We start from the raw sequence: 18,725 nt of genomic DNA, 5'->3' as shown, positions 1-18,725 counted from the left end.
TTGCTATCCCAAAACAGGCGACGCTTAGTCTAATCTGTGATGTATTGTTTGATTGTGTAAAAGGTGACTTGATAGTAAGGATGACTAAGTGATAGAAACAGGCATATAATATTAAAACAGAAAACATACATAAACATACATTGAATAGTGAACAATAATGATAGACTCGTAGTAGAAATAGAATGCATGCGTTTTTATAACACAAAAATTACAATATTAGAGAAATGGGTTGCACTCATAAATACAAACAAGAAACTAGGACACTATCAATCGTGTTAGAGCATCGCGAGCAAAGATGGCCGATGCAAACTTGGTCAGTGGATTCCATGTAAACCAAAATTCTCATTTTGTGTTGAGACACGGTTGAGACAAATGCTGTAAGATGACTTTGGTGTTTGGAAAAAGGATTAAAATAGTCTTTAGATATGATTTTAGCAATACCGATGATTCGAATGTATATTCCAAGTGGAAGCAATTTGTTGCTGCAATCCTAAATACTCAGTATGATATGCGAGTAATGATTTTGCTTTTTACCAAAATTTTGACAAGAATGGACTGAACTATTAAATTGAGGTAGGATTGCATAAAATAATTATTGTAACAATTAGAGGGAACTGAGAATACTGCGCGCACCGGCAAAATAAAAGATTATCTGGTCAAAAAAATTGACGGCAAAAAGAGTACGTGGTCTGAATAAAATTAAATAATCATACTGACTAATGTCCAAAGTCGAGTAAATATCATGAAATCATAGATTGTCGTCTCTTTTGTATAAGAGCTTGTTTCAGCGAATGAGCTTCTTCCCTTAAGGTAGCCGTTTGAGCTCTAAGTACAGCATTTTCCTTCTCAAGGTACGTCGCCCGAATGGCTATGTCGTCTTCCCTCGCTTTACGAGCATCTCGAGATTTCTTTGCTGCTTGGTTGTTCCTCTTGCGCCGTTCAAAGTATTTATTGTCCTTTTGGTCTCTTGGTATGGGCTTTTTCTCACTGCGAGGACGTTTTTGATTCTGGGTAGCTGCGATGGCACGGGCAACAGTTGGACTTGAACCTGAAAGAGTGGTAATAGGCTAGTTAGAAAAATTGCAAAGAGGCAGGGTTGCATTATGAGCTAGCTAAAGGTAATAGAGAGTGATATCTATAGCAACAAGCATTAGTTTACCATTCGCCCAGAAGCCAAGTATATCCATAGGCATAGGAGGAGCAGGAGGAGCGCAAGTGGTTGGTATGGACATATTGTGTAGTAAATGAGGAGGAATCATTGAAGGCATCGGAAGCATGAACTGCGTAGGATCCATCCTAGCTAGCCGCTTGTAAATTATGGAGTTTCTCAATAAAAAGGATAATGGAGAAGTAATAGAGTTCGCTAAATGAAACGCAACATGGAGAGATCTTAATCCTTCAGCATCTGAATAGTTTATTCGTCTCACTAGATACTAGCCGTTTTCAGCAGACTGTCCTGTTGATAACTGTAGATTCTGAATTCGACTTTCAAAAAAGAAGATATACGAAAGTATTGTCAGCACCAGTTCATTAGCTAGTGAGATTACTAGTTGTTGGGAATGACAAATAGCACCAGTGCGAAAGATGTTCCCCTTTTGTCACAACATCGAGCGGTCTGTTTGAATTCCAGTCTATCCAGCACGACAGCGAAACCAAAAACTACTCGAGAGTAAGCGGTGAGAGAGTTGCAGTGAATTGTATAAGAGATGAGGTCTCAAACTGAAATGAAGCCACTCCAAGCAAAATGCTAACAAAAACAATCTAGTTAGTCAATAGCGCCTAACCACAATTGTTAGCAATCAATGGGCTAACGATATTAGATGCAAAAACAACTGGATGGACCAATGCTAAAAAACAGGGCAGGCCCTTCACTAAGCGGAGTTGAATTACAGTGAAGCCCTCAAACAGCAAAGGCTCACATGAATGCTAAAGAATAACAGTTTGACATAAACTAGAAGCAAGACTCCATCACTGTATTGCACACTCTGCTCATCATCTATGATTTGTTTTTGCATGCAAAAAATTCTGCAAAAAAATTAGTTATATTGTTAGGTGAAACAAGAGTGCATGAGTTCTTTAAACAAAGGAATTATATACAATACTTGAGCATCTAGTGTTGGAGGACATTGACTGTACCAAACTTATGCCATGCCTTAAAACTCAACATGGTTTCACTAAAAATAGACTGAGGCTCAAACCAAAAGGATGAAGCTCGTAATAAAAATTGGGTGGTCTATGGATACGGTGCTAATGTAGTGTACCAACACACAAGCAGTTGCTAAGGGCTTCACCAATGTATGTTTAACAAACACTTAGATAACAAACGGATATCATTTTAATCTTTTTACAGTAAAAGATTATTACAAAAAATTTGCGCGCAAGTGTAAGTTTTTAACCAAGGACAATCAAGACTTTAGTATCATGCAAACATTTAGTTAATTTTTCATGGTATATTTAAGCGTGAACCTGTTTGGAGCTAAGAAGTGGTTTACAGAGCTTTGATATCCTGTGAACAGTTGGATAGGTGGAACGAAGTTTAACCCAGCAACCTGCTGCACAAGAATTTGAGGTCATATCCTTGAAATTTTAAATATATAGGTTGATGATTTGATTCTTGTGAGATGTTACTACAAGACTCATAAAGCCACCAAGCTGAAACATATCCTTGCCACTAGCGATGAAATGATATATCCATAACCAAGCAAACTAAGCAGAAGATTACTGGAAAGCAGCTATTGTTATAGAAGCATAATTTGTTCTGGTTATAGCTGATAATAACTGGCCTCTTTGTTCTACACCTCTTTGTATATTTCGGCTGGCGCAGCCCATCCTTTGTTGTGGTTTAGTAACTTTTCTTTCACTGCATTTTCATACCTCAGCGTTAACACCCACAGTTTTGGCATATACTATGGACACCTGGATGAATATCTGCGGTCAACTCCTCTGCCTATGAAGACAGCACGCTACAAGTATTTCAGACTGCACGTGGACTAATCCCTGATTTTAAAGCGCACAGCCAAACCAATCCCACACATGGATAATAAGTCATAGCCTGGACAAATAAAGCAATGCATCACGTGACGCCATTGCAATGCAAATCCAGGAGAAGATTACTCTGATATCATGTATTACCAGGATAAGGCCGATGCTGTTATCGGTATATCCTACAATGTCAATTATAGTACATTTTCAAATGTTACAAATTGACTTATCCGTTTTGTGTTTCTCATTCAAATCCCGAGACCTCAGCTATAAAACAAGTGAATATATTTTCGATCGTTGCGCTAAAAAATAATGCAGCAAAGAAGGTAGATTTGACCTAAAAAGGAGTAAAATTGGCTCACTTATGTGAATTAATTGGTCAAATCTACAGTACTTCCATGATATTACATCATCATCTTTTGCAACTTTACGATAAAATCAATCATTATTTAGCTATTCATGAAAGTTATTATTTCTCTTTGAAGTGCGCTCAAATAACTTTAGCTACCTGTAAACTCTTGCTGGATTGTAGTAGAGGTTTGGCCATATGCTAAAGTCGCTCGATCGTAACTGCTGGCACCAGGCATCCATCTTTCTTCTTGTATCTGAGGTATAGAAAAGCCATTATTGCTCATTCCGAATGAATAAGCTGAATGTATTTGTTCCTGAGGTACCATCTGTTGACTGGACATGGACTCCATGCCGTAATCATTAGCATTTGGGTCCAAATGATCTGTAGGTGATGTGACATACTGCTGGAAACAGTTATAGCTCTCTGGTATCTCTGATGGTACAACTTCATCAAAACCAGACACTCCATCGCCGCAGTTATTATAAGACTTTGATTTTTGTTGATAGCCTACAAAGGGGAACAGAATACTTGAGATAAACAAAGTATTTGAACAATAAATCTTTTTTTTCAATGAACTCTTAATAGAACTCAAATAGAACTTTACAAAATCGTGTTATACTAACTTTCTATCTTTGACACACTTTTGTAACAATGAGTCAATATTGATGTCTTTTCTTGTACAAATCACTAAAGATCACACACCATTTATTTCTGACTACCCTATAAGTTCTTGACTCCCATCTAGTAAGCAAAATACAACTTAAAGGTTTACTTACAAGTGACAGCAAACTTGATAAACAGCACTGATTTTAACTGCTGCTTCTCTTACCAAACGAACTCTGAACAAAGATCCAGCGAGACTAGCCCAGCTATATATACATATATATATGTTATGTAAGTTATGTGCGGCCAAATTGATTGCACAAAACAATAAGTGGCGAACCTTCAGACAATATTAGATTCTTATATAATTTCTTATATAACTTTAGAGTGTAACATACGCTCAAGACAAAATGGCGGTGTACTTAACATAATCCTAATATGCAGCTTCATTATTCTCATTGCATAACACACTCACCATAGTGTGGTTGTTCGTCTGCGCCACATTGAAATGCCACGGAGTTGCTGGCGGTAGCCTGATAGAGACTTTGAGGTACATCATAAGATTGAAGAAGCTCCTCTGATGATGCAAATCCTGGGTAATACGCTTCCGCCATCTTAAGAAATGTTTCAACTAACCTTGCATAATATTTCCCAAAATCGTAATATAGCTTGGAAAAGGACAACTTTACGTAATGGACTCACATGACTAGTCAGGGGTAGAAACTGTCAAATTAATGTACTTTAGCGCTTTGACTACATATTTTTCTAGATATAAAAATTATAAACATGTAAGATTTAAATAGGCGTGTACATAGATAATCTAAGGGGTAATTAGTTACTTACTTTATGCAGAAAATTACATAATAGTCTAGGAATGATGCAGGGTCTACTATGTCCAGCAGATAGTGGAATAACCTATTATATTTGATAAAGATGGCGGCTGCTATTGAATAATCAATGAGCGCCTGGCTGTATGCTGCACCAATTAGGTCACCACTATTTACTGCCTCCATCTGTTGTCACCCTACTCAACCTTTGCTTGTCTACAGAAAACAGGCATATTACAAGATAAAGCTGATTTTTAAAAGTTCTTCATCAAATTATCAGATATAATAACGCTAAAGTATTATTCAGCAGATTCTAAAGCCAACTGTTCAAATAATCAGATTTTTGTTTTTATAATTTTTTAATGTAGATGTGCACAGCAATGAAAAACATAATTTTATAGCCACAAGAAATTCCTCCTGTAACACTAAATTGGTAGATTGCTTAAATGCCTCAACACTAATTTGATTTTGGGGCCAAAACTATAAAAATTCAGTACAACTAAGCAAGCCTGCTAAACAAGTCCCTTGCTAAACATAAATCTTATCTTCAAAATGGATGATCAAAATAAAACGTTTTTTTATATTAATCTTGTGGTTGTCATTCTAAACATATTAGAAATGCAAAATATTGTATCATTATGTTATAACATTAATCTTCTATAAATTGGTGCAAGCCAAATGACAAACAAACTGTTGAGCTTTCTGCTCCAATCATCTAGCTTTCATACAGTTAAAGACCTAATGAGGTTTTGAGATGAGTATTCGCTGGTAAACATGTCTGCTTGCATAGAAACAAGCTAATAAATAAGGAATAAATACCAACTTTCAAAAACTTAGAGTCGCACTCATCATTTGATAGCCAGGAGAGTTTCAGCCCAACGATGAATGAGTATTCATAATATAAGCGGGTGTTTTCTGATGTCACACTCTTTTCATAGTCACATAATTTTATATCAACAGTCACTCTGTAATGGAGATATTTGCTATAACTCATAAAACACTCACATGGTTCTGTACAGGTTACAAACGGTTGAAGAGTGTAAGCAACTTCTGCTGATTCAAAAACATCGTTATTATATAATATAACAAGACAGATATAATAAGTATCAATTAATATTAATTTTTCACCATTATTTTAAGCTTTTCATAAAAACTTGTGACCAAAAAAGGATATATTTTTACAATAAATTTTTATTGATAAAATGAGATAAAAACGAATGACAAATTTATCTTAATCTTAAGATAAATTTAAATAACATGGCAAGATATAAGTAGAACACAAAATTTCAATTTTACAGTTTTCAAACATCCTTGAGTTATTTCATGGTCAGGTACTATAGCAATAGCAAAGCAATCAAATTTGGAAGCACCCATTCATTGTTGGATTGTTATTGTTATCTAAATCCAAATATACAAAAACCATATATTTGGAAAAGTCTCTCATTAGTTTGTTATGCAAACTTTGTTGTTATTTAGTGTCGAACTTTCACAAAAAAAGCACCAGCCATTCTTTAATTGCTCATATTATTTTTAAATGGGAAACTTTGATTTGACACGAGATCATTTAGCTTGACTTGAGTTGTTAAATGTAAAAACAATGCGATTGCAACTGTTTCAATGCTGTAAGATGTTTATTTTATAAATCAAAACTAAGAGGCAACAAAACACTAACAGTAATAAAGTTTGTGTTTTGTAGGACTTCATCAGATTGTTCCTTCAAGTGAGCCTGACTCTTTGCTCCCACTCTCGGCTGGTTTCTTCTGGTATATATTATTCTGAGCTATATTTATACAAGATGGCTCCATTAATTTATCAAACATTGATGCAACCGAAAAGCTTCCTTCTAATTTCTACATTCTTACCATGTGAAATCCCTACTATCAATTTTATCATTATAAACCTCCTGGTTCTTGTAACCAAGAGGACAACTCTTAAAAACTACATCTGTAGAAGATTAATAAGACCTATTTAATGCGATGCAGCTGCAATCTAAGGCTAAATAGAAACTTGACATAAATTTCTCAAAACAGCATATACCAACAGCTATTTCTCTGACACAAACATGTAATGATAATAGCGTATATAGAGTGAGAGTTTCCCTACTAACATACTGTAGGTTCCATATGATAATTACATACACAATCGTCATGTCTAATGAGTCCTTGATAATATAATATTAAGCGGATTGCATACAACTGCCTTTGGAGGCCTCTATTAACATGACAAACTAAAATTGCAAATAAACTATAAATCAAATCTTTTTATAGTAAGACAATATAAAATCGCGTAATTGACCAGGAATTAAAAAAACTTTTTTTACCAATACTTGTGACCAAAAGGTATTAAGCTATAGACGTGTGTAGCCTTGACAGTCCCAGACGCATCATTCTACCCTGGATATATAAATATATGATTGCGCGATTCTGTCTTTGACACGCAAGCGAACATTATGAACAGCAGAGGACAGAAATGAAAAAGATGTCATTAAACTATGAGAGCATCAGCATAATAAAATAATCAATGTTATGCAGTATTGGCAATGCCTTGTCTGAATACTGACAACGGGAAGCGATTGGTAAGAGTGGATAACTCTTCGACTGGAAAAATGGACAATCTTAACTGCAGTCAAAATAGATATGGTATAATGGATATGTATGTACACGAGGTCCTCAAATGGAATAATCTATGAGACGAAGATGAAGAATACTGTTTCTCCATTTATTATCTTTTTCTTCTCCTAGTCTAGTTATTGTCTCTTCCTCTCGTTCGCCTGATCCTGCTTTTTGGGAGTTGAGCTGTAAACGGCAGAGTTAAAAGGGAAGCAGGGGAACTCAGGCTCATGACTAGAGTAAGAGAGTAATGTCATCTCGTATCAAGTCCACCTCCTCGGAAACTTCAAATGGCAAACTGGAGGAGCTACGGTCAAGATGTCTTATAGTGCTGCGGTGCTCCAGCAAACATGTACTTGAGTCTGTAGGCTTCAGCAGTCAGTTCACCAATGTCTTCGTCATTCCATTTATCTGTCGGGAGGTTTTGCAGAAGCGTCATCAATGTCTGCAAAATAAGGATCTGCGTCCACACTCCAAAATATGTATATTCAAACTAAAACAACATTAGAAAATGAATGTGAGAATAGGAAAAAAAAGTGTGGCTACTCGATCAATTGAAAACCTTCGAAGACAGGCAGTTTGGTAAGCCAATCTAGAGACTACCAAATATCGATATGACAAAGAATAGGACAGCCTTACTCAAACTGACGATGGATATATATACAATCCATCTTTAATCTATGAGCTGGTAACAAGAGATAATTTTGCTATGCACGTAGTTTGTCCCAAATAGTGTTGTTTACACACTATTTTACAGTGGGAAAACTTTTACATCATTTCACTATGATGAAGTAAGAGATTAGACAGAATTATGTTGAGAGGTCTCTATGACTGGCCAATACTAGTACTCATCACTGAGCTGTGTGAGACTATTCTTTTTAGATCAACTTTTACTTGCGGAATCAGTTTGCAGGAGCAGAAAACTCTTGCTTCTTTACAAGGATATTTTGCTGTCTCAAGCAGAGAGAAGTGACGTGCAGCGCACTTGGAGAAATAATTCCATTCATCGCAATCAGTATTAAGTGCAATGATTTTTATATAAACAAACAGTTCACTAAAAGATAACAACACAGAGGTAGGATTTGCTTTATATGTAATACGAGAACACGAAAATCGATCGCTTCAATTTTATTGATCATAGTGTATATTTGTGCAATTACAATGCCGTGAGGTAACTAACTACATTTTGTGTAAAAATGAGTTTTTTATTTTAATAAGAGTTATGATAATCCTTGCTACCAAAAATGCTTGTTATAATTATTCAAGAAAAAACAACTCCAATGATGCAAAAAATGCTACTTGTGCACAAGCCTAACCTGTTCTTTTGTGTTTATGGGTTGAATGATTGACTAATGAAATGTAGAAATGAATGAATATCTAGAAATGTCTTTGAGCTGCAAAATGTTAAGCTAGTATTACTACCCACAAAAATAATCTAGTAGTACAGATCAATGCTCTGTGAAAACCAATATGGTGTTTCATGGGTGCGCTAGATTGAGCAGTTCACAAAATGAAATAGACATACTTTCAATCATACAGTTCACAAGATGAAATAGATATACTTTCAATCATACAGTTTACAAGATGAAATAGACATACTTTCAATCATACAGTTCACAAGATGAAATAGACATACTTTCAGTCATACAGTTCACAAGATGAAATAGATATACCTACAATCATACAGTTCACAAGATGAAATAGATATACTTACAATCATACAGTTCACAAGATGAAATAGATATACTTACAATCATACAGTTTACAAGATGAAATAGATATACTTTCAATCAGATAGTTCACAAGATGAAATAGACATACTTTCAATCATACAGTTCACAAGATGAAATAGACATACTTTCAGTCATACAGTTCACAAGATGAAATAGACATACTTTCAGTCATACAGTTCACAAGATGAAATAGATATACTTACAATCATACAGTTTACAAGATGAAATAGATATACTTTCAATCAGATAGTTCACGAGATGAAATAGACAGACTTTCAATCATACAGTTCACAAGATGAAATAGATATACTTACAATCATACAGTTTACAAGATGAAATAGATATACTTTCAATCAGATAGTTCACGAGATGAAATAGACATACTTTCAGTCATACAGTTCACAAGATGAAATAGACATACTTTCAGTCATACAGTTCACAAGATGAAATAGATATACTTACAATCATACAGTTCACAAGATGAAATAGATATACTTTCAGTCATACAGTTCACAAGATGAAATAGATATACTTACAATCATACAGTTCACAAGATGAAATAGATATACTTACAATCATACAGTTTACAAGATGAAATAGATATACTTTCAATCATACAGTTCACAAGATGAAATAGACATACTTTCAGTCATACAGTTCACAAGATGAAATAGATATACTTACAATCATACAGTTTACAAGATGAAATAGATATACTTACAATCATACAGTTTACAAGATGAAATAGATATACTTTCAATCAGATAGTTCACGAGATGAAATAGACAGACTTTCAATCATACAGTTCACAAGATGAAATAGACAGACTTTCAATCATTCAGTTCACAAGATGAAATAAACATACTTTCAATCATACAGTTCACAAGATGAAATAAACATACTTTCAATTATACAGTTCACAAAATGAAATAGACATTCTTTTAATCATACAGTTCACAAGATGAAATAGACATACTTTCAATCATATAGTTCACAAGATGAAATAGATATACTTTCAATCATACAGTTTACAAGATGAAATAGACATACTTTCAGTCATACAGTTCACAAGATGAAATAGACATACTTTCAATCATACAGTTCACAAGATGAAATAGACATACTTTCAATCATACAGTTTACAAGATGAAATAGATATACTTTCAATCAGATAGTTCACGAGATGAAATAGACAGACTTTCAATCATACAGTTCACAAGATGAAATAGACAGACTTTCAATCATTCAGTTCACAAGATGAAATAAACATACTTTCAATCATACAGTTCGCAAGATGAAATAAACATACTTTCAATTATACAGTTCACAAAATGAAATAGACATTCTTTTAATCATACAGTTCACAAGATGAAATAGACATACTTTCAATCATATAGTTCACAAGATGAAATAGATATACTTTCAATCATACAGTTTACAAGATGAAATAGACATACTTTCAGTCATACAGTTCACAAGATGAAATAGACATACTTTCAATCATACAGTTCACAAGATGAAATAGATATACTTACAATCATACAGTTTACAAGATGAAATAGACATACTTTTAATCATACAGTTCACAAGATGAAATAGACATACTTTCAATCATATAGTTCACAAGATGAAATAGATATACTTTCAATCATACAGTTTACAAGATGAAATAGACATACTTTCAGTCATACAGTTCACAAGATGAAATAGACATACTTTCAGTCATACAGTTCACAAGATGAAATAGATATACTTACAATCATACAGTTCACAAGATGAAATAGATATACTTTCAGTCATACAGTTCACAAGATGAAATAGATATACTTACAATCATACAGTTCACAAGATGAAATAGATATACTTACAATCATACAGTTTACAAGATGAAATAGATATACTTTCAATCATACAGTTCACAAGATGAAATAGACATACTTTCAGTCATACAGTTCACAAGATGAAATAGATATACTTACAATCATACAGTTTACAAGATGAAATAGATATACTTACAATCATACAGTTTACAAGATGAAATAGATATACTTTCAATCAGATAGTTCACGAGATGAAATAGACAGACTTTCAATCATACAGTTCACAAGATGAAATAGACAGACTTTCAATCATTCAGTTCACAAGATGAAATAAACATACTTTCAATCATACAGTTCACAAGATGAAATAAACATACTTTCAATTATACAGTTCACAAAATGAAATAGACATTCTTTTAATCATACAGTTCACAAGATGAAATAGACATACTTTCAATCATATAGTTCACAAGATGAAATAGATATACTTTCAATCATACAGTTTACAAGATGAAATAGACATACTTTCAGTCATACAGTTCACAAGATGAAATAGACATACTTTCAATCATACAGTTCACAAGATGAAATAGACATACTTTCAATCATACAGTTTACAAGATGAAATAGATATACTTTCAATCAGATAGTTCACGAGATGAAATAGACAGACTTTCAATCATACAGTTCACAAGATGAAATAGACAGACTTTCAATCATTCAGTTCACAAGATGAAATAAACATACTTTCAATCATACAGTTCGCAAGATGAAATAAACATACTTTCAATTATACAGTTCACAAAATGAAATAGACATTCTTTTAATCATACAGTTCACAAGATGAAATAGACATACTTTCAATCATATAGTTCACAAGATGAAATAGATATACTTTCAATCATACAGTTTACAAGATGAAATAGACATACTTTCAGTCATACAGTTCACAAGATGAAATAGACAGACTTCCAATCATACAGTTCACAAGATGAAATAGATATACTTTCAATCAAACAGTTCCCAAAATGAAATAGATATACTTTCAATCATACAGTTCACAAGAAGAAATAGACAGACTTTCAATCATACAGTTCACAAGATGAAATAGATATACTTTCAATCATTCAGTTCACAAGATGAAATAGACATACTTTCAATCATACAGTTTACAAGATGAAATAGATATACTTTCAATCATACAGTTCACAAGAAGAAATAGACAGACTTTCAATCATACAGTTCACAAGATGAAATAGATATACTTTCAATCATTCAGTTCACAAGATGAAATAGACATACTTTCAATCATACAGTTCACAAGATGAAATAGATATACTTTTAATCATACAGTTTACAAGATGAAATAGACAGACTTTCAATCATACAGTTCACAAGATAAAATAGATATACTTTCAATCATACAGTTCACAAAATGAAATAGATATACTTTCAATCATACAGTTCACAAAATGAAATAGACACTAAATGAAATGTACTTTTAATTACGCAGTAAGATGAACAAGTGCAGTAAATACAGACTAAATACAGTTCACACGTTCTCATGTGATCGACTCGTAAAGCTAGGATACCGACATTACCTGAAAGTCTTGCTGCTGAATGAGTTGTTTGGAGAACTTTGTCAGAAAAGCGGCGCATACGTAGAGATGATAGTCAGCAAACCCATCTGGTTCAGCCTAAAACAAGGTTGGATCATCATGAATCACAGCCTATGCGTGAGAGAACCCAAGTAGATATTTCTGTCTATTACTCACTCACCAATTTTATTGTTTTTAATTAAAACATCGTTGTGCTCAAGTACAAGGGGCCATGAAAATTGTTTCAGAGTGTGTTGTGTGTTCGGCCAACTGTAGTGGTGATTCGGCAGGAGGGTTAGACTGCGGCCAGCCCAGTGTCGGCGACAGTCTTTTATTTCCAGTATTTACCCTCCATCCAAGCTTAGCATTATGGTTTTTGAATTCCAACGAGCAAAACACAACTGATGATTAATAAACAACGTTTCTGATCAGAACATTTTGACATTTATTCTGTTTAACTGGTTTTGTTGGACTACTTGAATTAGCTCTGTGAGTGTTGTTAATTTTTCTTCTTTTATAAAATCGTTGTTTTGTATTGCAGTGGAAAAACTTGTCGTAAATATGTTCTTCAATTGTAGATTTCACGGTTTCGGTGATGATTCAATACAACAGCAATGAGTCATCTCCAAATCAGTGATCTAATTCGACCTTTAGACACTCGCAAGTTTCGAACCTAGTGTGAACTGCATACTATGCTTTACCTAAAAAAGGTTGGGTCATCACAGCCACAGCCTATGCTTGACCGAAATGTACATGCAGTTTTATTACTCGAGTGTTAGCTGGCACCGACACAGAAGGGGGCTAGAATAAAAATAGCCAGATATAGAAGAATTGTGAGCTCCCCATTCAGAACTAACAAAGAAACTTTCTGCGCACTTACAGTTTAGTATTAAAGGCTCAAACGTGAGATAAATATTTCAGATTTCATCAAACAAAGATTCAATTAAATGCTGATAGCAAGATCAGTAGATAGATAAGCATTACATATACATAATCTCCCTGAGTGCATGCCTATGACTACAAACTGAACTAGGAAGATAAAGACAAAGCATACCAGGTAAGTATCCCAGAGTCTTATTGTACAGCGTAAGGGCAGCTCCCTCATCAGTAGGTTGTTCATCCATCTAAAGGTGAATTGAAGGAACTCTATCCCTTGGTTCTCAATGTGTTGGTGTAAGTTGCCTGTTATTGGTATTACACTGCTTAATAGTATCATTTCTGTGCTCATCAACATGAGTAAATGTTTGTAATGATTTAAAACATTGTAATAAATAACAAAAACTTTTAAGATTGCCCGCAAGCTTTCACTTGAGATAAACATAGACAGCGGCGACATGACTTAATAAATACGCAAGCGGAAAATGGGAATCTTGCCAAAGTTACCCACTGTCAATTCTATGAGTGAGCTCCTTGAGAGCGGACACTTTCTTCTGTATGCCAGGCTGGGCAAATGTGTAGTTATCCTGTATGCCATCGAGCAGTTTTGACATGCACCAAAAGCTGTCAGCCTCTATCATATTCAGCTGATCCTTGCTCAAACCCGATATGTCAACATTTTCCGATTCCACATCTGCATGAATGACCAAACTGTTTGCAGACAAGTTGAACATGTACAGCGTTAGATAGCTGTGATAAGTTTTACAACTTCTTGGACGATAAAACTAAATCTGAAAATTATATGCAAGTCAAATGCATATAGCGATGTGAACACAACTTTTCAAGACACTATTCACAAAAGTAGTAGAGGAGCCTTGACTAATTACATATCATTTTAGCAACTCGGCGTTTGTTCCAATAATCAAATAACTGTTGCGGTATATTTCAATAGACGGAGCATACAGTACTCAGGTAGAACAAACCTGCGTCAATCGACTCGCTGAGGAAGACTACAAAGAACGGAGTGACGAGATCATTGATGCCCTGCACGTATCCACTGGCAGGATGACGTATGGCCCAGATATACAGGATTCGTTCAAATATCTACAGTAGAGAAAACTTCAATAGACATGGAGAATATGATTTATGTAATGTGTGTGCAGGAGAGTTACAACCAATATCCTTAGTCAACGCGGACTAAAAAATGTTAGAGACAAATGTAATACGTCTGTCACTAGCTCGTCAGCAGTAAACATGTTGTCTAACGCTGTTGTTTGATGAGTACTTATAATATTTTGCGTCTTTTAAAAAAAAAGCTCACCATTAGTCATTTATGAAGGCAATCCATGTAATGCGTATACTATTCTTACAACCCTAACCAGTTGCTCAAGAAGATGGGAACTAGCAAGAATTACTCATACCAGTACAGTAGATGCTCCTACAATGTAATAAATGGAGGTATATATTATAGAAGCATCTACAGTATAGTTAATCAACCGCTCTTCTTTTACCAACTCCTCATTCTCACATCTACTTTTATAGGATACGCAATGAAGATGATGAAATGCGTTGCTTAGAGAGCTGTAAGTCATTGTGATAAACTAAAATCATTGCTTGGAGGAAGCGCGCAGCTGAAGGTACAAAAGAAGTAGAGCAATATAAATACCTCTTGAACTTGTTTATTCTGAAAGAGTGGTATCAAAGGGTTCATTCTAGGAACATCAATATGTATCTGCCGAAATATTTCTTCATATTGATCCTGATGACGGGTGCCAAAGTACTGATCAAGGAACCCAAAGTATTCCTGCCGCTTTCGTTCCAAGGTCAAATCTCTTCGATCGAGGGCAGCTGGTAGATAGCCCTAACGTACAATAAAACAGGTACATGGTATACTTATGAAAAAGCGCATCAGGTTCATATCAAGGTGTCATTTATCAAAAGGAGACCACAATCCAACTCACCGATAAAAACCTCCAGGTTGTGGGACGGCATGAAGCAGGAATACCTGACCAACTTAAAGGACGCAGCTCCTCTGCAATAAAATTTGTATGAAGCTGATAAAAACTTAGTCAGTTGCAAAGACCAGTCTGCCAATACTATCAAAAATAGAACAAGCGTGTTAAACTTGCAATTTCTGTCTTCTTATTTCATTTACTATGACTGATACAGGAGTCAACAACTCCACATTCAGTTAGATTATGCCTTATATTAAATGATAGACGCAAAATAACTAATGAGGAATTCAGAGACAGCCAAAGAGTACTTACATAGTTGAAGATAAATAACTTTATATATTGTCCAAATTATTGCACCAAAGCAATTACATAGATTAGATTCATGTTGCTAAGGCTATCACAATAGCAAGCGAAATCAAAAGATTAATATCTCTATTGTTATCTCACTGTGAGATGACTCTAAGATGTTCATCTCAGCTAAACGACAAGCTCAAGGTAAACTAAACATAAGCAAACATTTATTTAATAAACGAGAGACAGCAACAAGACTTGGCTGAGTTTCTTCTGTACGAGGACTGTTTCCCTTATATACATGGTAATACGTAGCATGGGACACCAGACAACTGCATGGGACACCAGGCAACTGCATGGGACACCAGACAACTGCATGGGACACCAGACAACTGCATGGGACACCAGACAACTGCATGGGACACCAGACAACTGCATGGGACACCAGACAACTGCATGGGACACCAGACAACTGCATGGGACACCAGACAACTGTATGGGACACCAGACAACTGCATGGGACACCAGACAACTGCATGGGACACCAGACAACTGCATGGGACACCAGACAACTGCATGGGACACCAGACAACTGCATGGGACACCAGACAACTGCATGGGACACCAGACAACTGTATGGGACACCAGACAACTGCATGGGACACCAGACAACTGCATGGGACACCAGAATTTTTGATATTGTCACAATGAAGAGCAGTTAAACTAACATACTGGAAACGTCCAAGACTGACACACAACGTTATTGTTACATAATAATTACGATATACAGAATATTGTTTTGAGGGAATGCTCGTGCTATTGAAGAAAGGTGTAACTGAAATAACAAGCTGCCTGTGAGAGAATAATGAGAACCAATCAAGTGATCATAAATACCTAGCAAATTCTTTGGTGGAGAGTTTAGTAACGCTTCAAACTTTTTTTGTTTAGCGAGTTCCCTTTCACTCTGAGCTTTAGAAATAGATCGTTGACCAGACGCCCCATTTCTCTGAGGCGCTCCACTCTGAGAATGTGATGTAGATTCACTTCTCCCATTAGATACTGTTAGTGTACGAATAACAGATTGCAATGTAACTTCGAATATTGACTTATCAGATATCTTATAAAAGTTGGTCTCAATAAGTTGTCCGACATTGAAAATTATTGTTTACTGTGTTCGGTGTAATACCTTCTTTCACAAAACTATATAATGCCATGCAGCCAATGGCAGCTAATTTCCGCAAAAGGTTTGCCGTACATGTATCAACAAAGAGTTAAAAAAACCATTGCAGTGTTTTATAACTCAGTATAACTCAGTTTTATAAATCAGTAGCGAATCTCTTTAAGCCAGGTTACAAATGAAAGAGAAAACGCATGAGTAATTGTTAGCAAAGTGAATAACACAAAGATGAATAAAGAGATAACCTTTCTGCGGCGTTTGTACAGCAGGTATAGAAATCAGATTAGGAGGAGCAGAAGTGTTGTGGCTATCAATAACCAGGTTTGCTGTTGACTGTATAATATTCGTATCTAGTCTCAGTCTGACCAAAAGGTCATCATCTCCATCATCCCAAGCATCTTGCGTGCTAGCTTCGTACTGTTTGAAAGATGTGGCAGAGCTCTTGGCATTCTTCCTTGGTGAAGCAGCCATGCTACAGATTCAACGTACTCCTAATAACCCTGTACTATCGTATAATTATACAACTTGAAAAGCAAATCCTGAATTAGAATGTTGGATGGAAATATTACAGGCTAAAACACTGCCTACAACAAATCTATTTTTCTTGCTTTACACCTACTTTGAAGATGTAGTGCGAGTGGCTCCGTTGATTTCTAAAGACTTTATGTGTGGCTGTTCATTACAATGTCCTTCTGAAGAGGTTGATGCACAAGTAACCTTGAAGACACTAAAATAATAATAGCTTAGTAGTATCCCATTGCTTAGTATTCTGTTTGTGCAGAACTCGAACATGTAAAACATAGTTATCAATAACGTCGATTATATGCCTATTAAAACCAAACCAGCAGTATTGCATAAAGGTCTATTAGGACTGAAACAATGTGAAGTAAATGTGTGGTACCTAATAGAGTGAACATCTTGAAATAATAAACTACAATATGCATTTTTGATTATGTGCGTTGTGATCCACATAATCGTCTGATACATAACCATAAGCTAGGCATGTATTGCCTCTTGGTCTGTTTTCAGTAATATACATCTGACTCTTTAATGTAAATTGTCAGTGTGGAACTTTGGTGTAGGCCATTTGATGTTATGATTAACTCTTAACATGATTAAAAACTAGCTTTACAACTGTTGAGAAAAATATATGTTGTGTCGAATACTTGTGGTTTGATATAATAAGCCATATCCATTTCGTAATAAACCAAGTTTAAGATGTTTGAAACAATATATAGACAACAAAAATAGTCGTTAGAAAGTACTTTGTTTGACCGTCAAAGTTGTGTTATTTATTAGGAGCTTAAATTTTGCAAATAAAAATACATTATACGAAAGACTTCAGATTAAATGAAATGGTGTTGCATATAAGTTTTTTTTTGCAAGATGGGAGTACAGTTTTACAAAATCATCTTTTTCCTTTCAACTACTCATATTAATTAATCTGTAACAAGAACCTGAAAAAAACTATTAAAAACTTTTTTACAAATTGTAATTACTCAAAACATTTAAAAAAAAATTCTTACTAAATATACAGTGCAATGAACTTGAAGCTATCAATGATACGTTCTGCCCTTCTGATTCACATACCTGCCAGGCAAAGGTTTTAAATTAGGCTTCCAAAAACTAGTTTCGAAACTAAAATCATCGCATATATCTTTTGACATAATATGTAAACTGCATCAAATGGAAGTTATTCGCTACCTATACTGACATATTAGCAAAGAACGCCGACCACCACCAAAATAATAATAATCGGAAGGTATAAACAGAAAGTAGATGTTGGGTTCTCCACTACCTAACCACCTCAACATCCGCAATTAAGCCCTCGATAACTGGTCTTAACTGAATTATGAATCAATAGTCGCTACGGTAAAAGTAACGCCCTCTTTGATCAAAATA

The 18,725-nt window shown here is 34.9% G+C and overlaps 2 protein-coding genes across 2 annotated transcripts; both read right to left on the bottom strand.

Moving 5' to 3' along the window:
* Positions 1-85: 85 nt before the first annotated feature.
* Positions 86-1,782, bottom strand: LOC137385908 (transcription factor ces-2-like). Its single transcript, XM_068072516.1, has 2 exons — positions 1,160-1,782; positions 86-1,048 (listed from the first exon to the last, which is right to left on the bottom strand). Exons 1-2 carry the CDS (start codon positions 1,293-1,295, stop codon positions 741-743), a joined length of 444 nt encoding a protein of 147 aa, XP_067928617.1. The 5' UTR covers positions 1,296-1,782; the 3' UTR covers positions 86-740.
* Positions 1,783-6,476: 4,694 nt separating this feature from the next.
* Positions 6,477-18,567, bottom strand: LOC137388124 (TBC1 domain family member 22B-like). Its single transcript, XM_068074638.1, has 11 exons — positions 18,414-18,567; positions 17,443-17,550; positions 17,069-17,295; positions 16,541-16,705; positions 15,362-15,432; positions 15,067-15,261; positions 14,384-14,504; positions 13,912-14,094; positions 13,579-13,706; positions 12,528-12,623; positions 6,477-7,818 (listed from the first exon to the last, which is right to left on the bottom strand). The coding sequence occupies exons 1-11, from the start codon at positions 18,488-18,490 to the stop codon at positions 7,687-7,689; spliced, it is 1,503 nt and encodes a 500-aa protein (XP_067930739.1). The 5' UTR covers positions 18,491-18,567; the 3' UTR covers positions 6,477-7,686.
* Positions 18,568-18,725: the final 158 nt, after the last annotated feature.

The sequence above is a fragment of the Watersipora subatra genome, chromosome 1 (assembly GCF_963576615.1).
Source record: "Watersipora subatra chromosome 1, tzWatSuba1.1, whole genome shotgun sequence".
Lineage (NCBI taxonomy): Eukaryota > Metazoa > Bryozoa > Gymnolaemata > Cheilostomatida > Watersiporidae > Watersipora > Watersipora subatra.
Note: the sequence above shows the minus strand (reverse complement) of the source record. Positions and strands in the feature narration are given on the sequence as shown.

Excerpts from the sequence above, each read along its gene's own strand:
- LOC137388124 (XM_068074638.1), bottom strand. The coding sequence starts at position 18,490 with ATGTCAAAAGATATATGCGATGATTTTAGTTTCGAAACTAGTTTTTGG. Across the intron at positions 17,296-17,442 it reads ACTCGCACTACATCTTCAAA|CATGGCTGCTTCACCAAGGA; the intron begins GTAGGTGTAAAG and ends TTGAATCTGTAG. Across the intron at positions 15,433-16,540 it reads TCCACCAAAGAATTTGCTAG|AGGAGCTGCGTCCTTTAAGT; the intron begins GTATTTATGATC and ends ATTTTATTGCAG.
- LOC137385908 (XM_068072516.1), bottom strand. The coding sequence starts at position 1,295 with ATGGATCCTACGCAGTTCATGCTTCCGATGCCTTCAATGATTCCTCCT. Across the intron at positions 1,049-1,159 it reads ACTTGGCTTCTGGGCGAATG|GTTCAAGTCCAACTGTTGCC; the intron begins GTAAACTAATGC and ends CCACTCTTTCAG.